General features: G+C 27.5%; 1 protein-coding gene across 1 annotated transcript; it reads left to right on the top strand.

The window, feature by feature from the left end:
* The first annotated feature begins 879 nt into the window (after nt 1–879).
* LOC145840739 (kelch-like protein 26) lies at nt 880–2,696 on the top strand. Its single transcript, XM_082948067.1, has 3 exons — nt 880–979; nt 1,267–1,344; nt 1,486–2,696. The coding sequence occupies exons 1-3, from the start codon at nt 880–882 to the stop codon at nt 2,694–2,696; spliced, it is 1,389 nt and encodes a 462-aa protein (XP_082804193.1).
* The last annotated feature ends 1,289 nt before the right edge of the window (nt 2,697–3,985 follow it).

The raw sequence follows: 3,985 nt of genomic DNA, 5'->3' as shown, positions 1-3,985 counted from the left end.
TAAACGTTTTACCTAAATTGTTAGCAAAGGTATATGAAGGATTTCTTACTAAAGTGCTAAGAGTCTAGATAAAACTTGTACGGGTCATATATTTATAAAACAATAATTAATTGGGTAAGAAATTTAATTACATTATAAAATTTAACTATACAAGTCTGTTAAAAGTAAAACTTATTGAAAAAAAAATATTTTTGCATATAGGTCTGTAAACCTAAAAATCGAAAATCGTGCAAAATTGGAAATGTTCTGAAAAATTTATTTAGGCTCATGGTATAAAAATATTGGAAAGCTCTTTTGAAAAGCAGGCAAAAGAAATTTCTTTAGAATAAAAAAAAAGTTAGCGTTTAAGAACTTGAAAATAACTCGTTTTGAAGTTTAGTTAAAAAGAAAAATTACAAAAAAAGTCTTTCGAGCCAAGTTTACGCTCGTGATGTAATATTTTACTTTGAATTGCTTATTGCTAAAATCTTAGATAATAACTGAATGTTGTTTAAATAGAATTTTGTTGTTTTTGTTACAAATATGCTTATTATACTAAAATATTTTCCTTTTATAATTTTAAATCTCTTAAATTGATCTTAAGTAGATAAGATAACTACTAAACTTATGTCTTAAATGTTTTAATTTCACGTTTTATTTATTTAATGCTTTTTTTTTTTGATTACAGTAAATAAACTGGTAACTGAATCGTAATACCTAGTTTAAGTAAACAAAATAAGCTAAATTTTCATTTAGTTTATTAACACAGCTAATATTCTATATTTTTAGATTACAACCTTAAAGTAAAATATGCAAAATAATAATCTATCACGTAATAAAGTTCCACCAATTCAAAATGTATCTTATAAAAGAGACTTACAGAAAACAAAGATTAATAGTATGAAACAAAATGGTTCAACTTGTACAGCTACTACTAATCCGGATTATGTCAAATCATGCAGAGAAAATGTCATAGCTAGCTCCCAAATTGATAAAACAGGTTAGAATTATAGTAAATTATTTTTTGTGATATGCTTATCTAAAACTTAAAGAAAGTTATTTAAGCATACTTCTACATTTTTAATGTTATTTAAACTCACGTATTGCAAAATCAGACTGACGTGTTTTATCTTATTTTGTTAAAATTTATTTTGGAAAATCTTAACTAAAATATTTTATTTATAATTTAAAGATACTATTTTAAACCAACCAGTTAGCTTATTTACTTTAAATTTTTAATTACAAATCTTGAGGTTGTCTTTATTATCAATACTTTGAATTTTACAGAAAACCTGATTATGGACGAGGAGAAACTCATACGATCAATGAAAGCTAACAGTATTTTATTGGACGAAGTTAAAGAAGGTAAAATATGCAAGTTTATAAAAGCAAGGTTAAAAGTAAACAGTTGTGTTGTTTGTAACTACTCATTCAGTATTTTTAAGCTCAAAACTTCGCGTGAGGAATTGATGCGCTTTATTGAACGATTTTTTGCAATTGTTGCAGAGTCTAAAGATTTTTCAGAACTTGACTTTGTCTCACTTGTGAAGATACTTTCAAGCAATGGCTTAAACATTGACTCAGAACTGCAAGTATTCAATGCAGCAGTTATCTGGTTGTGTCATGACGTATCTCAACGTAGGAAGTATGCAAAAGATCTTTTGTTGGCGGTTAGACTTCCGCTTTTATCAGTTTATGCATTAGAACAAATTTTAGAAAAAGTGTCATCTTTCAGTATTGATGATGAGTGTGTTAGCATTATGAAAACGATTATCATGAACAAAAAACTGTTAAACTCGACAAGTTGCAACATTGAACGTAGGTACTGCAACCAAACAAATTTTCACGTATTAGTTTGTGGAGGTAGAAAATTAAACAAATATACCTCTATCACTGATGTAAAATACTTTGATGCAAACAACTTTTGTAAAGCAAACTTCTTGCCGCAAATGGGAACCGCTCGAACATGTTGCGAAGTGGTTTGTAACAAAAGTGATGTTTACGTGTTTGGTGGTTTCGATAATGAACTTGATTGTGTAAAGTCAATTGAAAAGTTTTCACTTTCTACTAAAACTTGGAAAACTATATCCTGCATGCCTATTGGTTGTGAGTTTTCTACTTCGTCTTTTATGGACAGCATCTATATTATGGGCGGTCAAATCAAAAGGCGATTCACATCTAGTTGTTTCGAGTTTTGTACAAAAAGTCATAAACTAAACAAAATATCAAGCATGAACGAAGCAAGGAGCCTTGCAGCTTCTTCAGTGTTCGAAGGAAGGATCGTCTTGTCTGGTGGGTTAAATAGAAATGGAGGAGTTGTTAATGAAGCATTAAACATTGTTGAAGCGTATGACAGTGCGGCTGATACATGGTCTAAAATGCCAGACATGACAGAAGTTAGATACAGTCACAAATCAGTTGCGGTAAAAAACAAACTGTTTGTAGTTGGTGGATATGGGTTTGATACAAATAACTGTGAAGTGTTCGATTCTATTACAAATAAGTTTACTTTCTTGAAACTTTCTCAGTTTTATACTATGCGACGTTTGTGTAACATTAAAAAAGTGATTGCAATTGGTAGCAAGCTGTTTATTTTTCGAGATTTTCGTAAGGTGGTAGTTTACGACTTTGATAAAGATGAATGGTCAGAAAAACCCTGTGGAGCAACAAAAAATTTAGCAGAGTATTCTTGTGTTAGAATGCCTATAAATTTATAACAAGAATTGATAGAACTCAGGAAGAAATTAAGATTTTTTTTTTATTTAACGATATCTATGGGTCAATGTCAGTAAAGCAAAGCGTCACTATAGCACGACGTTACTTTAGCACGGAGTGATATTTCAGCACCGCATAATGTTAGATGATTTAAATTTTTCATTTACTTGATGTTTAACTACTTAATAGTTATTACAAAATAATAAAATAAAAAGCAAAAATTACTTCTAAAAAGTATCGCCTTAAAAATTATAAACAAAGTTTTTACTAATAGCACTTTATATTAAGCTGTTTCTTGTAGTTTTAAAAACATAAAAAAGCTAAAACGGGTAAAAACTGTTAAAACAAACTATAAACCCGTTTTTTAGTCTGTATATAATTTTTATGTTACATAGATAATTATAATATAAAAAAGTTACGAGACTCGTGCATGGGGAAATAGGAGGAAATTAACAAATTTGTTTGTTATATTACTTAAACCTATATGTATTTTTAAAATAAATGAAAAAAAAATTAATAGGTTAAGAAGTTATCAGGGTTTGTAAAAACAAAGGTAAACTGATTAACTAACTTCGAATATTTACTTATATTAATTTATATCGCCTTATATTTTAATATTAATATCAAAGTTTAACATTATTAAAATTGATTTGATGTATATTGCTAGGTTTAAAAAAATAAAGTTGTGTCGAAAATATGAAGACAAAGTACCAAAATATTTAAAAATAAAAGAAGTTGGCAAAGTGTGTAATTTCAACTTTATTTTATTTTTAGTTAAAACTTAAAATTGTAATATTTAGCTTTTTAATTTTTAGTTTACATGTTGCATAGTTCTTTTTTGATTTTTAAATATAGTAATACAAATGTTGCTTAAGCATAGAAAAGACATTGTAAAATAAGTTCTGTGCTAAATAGATGCCGTGCTAAAGTGTCAATCCGTGCTAAATTGTCACACTGTGCTAAAGTGTCACTCCATGCTTTTCTGAACCTTTCCCATATCTATAATTTGAATATATAGCTTAAAAGTATAAACTGTAAAGAATTCTGAAAAACCGTCTTTAGCAACATTATAATAAAATTTTCTTCAAGACTTCTAAAAATAAAATAACTTGATATATTTAATGTTTTAGCATTTAAATCTCAACAAATAACTTTTTTGTAAAATTTATCACAAAGTAAAAGGAATCTCTTAATTTATTTTATATAAAATTTCTTTCTCTTTTTACAAAAACTATCTTATTGTGATGATGTTATTTGAATTTATTTTATACAACATTAAACGCATCTATTC

Source organism: Thalia democratica, chromosome 7, assembly GCF_965202585.1.
Source record: "Thalia democratica chromosome 7, ktThaDemo2.hap1.1, whole genome shotgun sequence".
NCBI classification, from domain to species: domain Eukaryota; kingdom Metazoa; phylum Chordata; class Thaliacea; order Salpida; family Salpidae; genus Thalia; species Thalia democratica.
The sequence above is the reverse complement of the archived record's forward strand: the minus strand, read 5'-3'. Positions and strand labels throughout refer to the sequence as shown.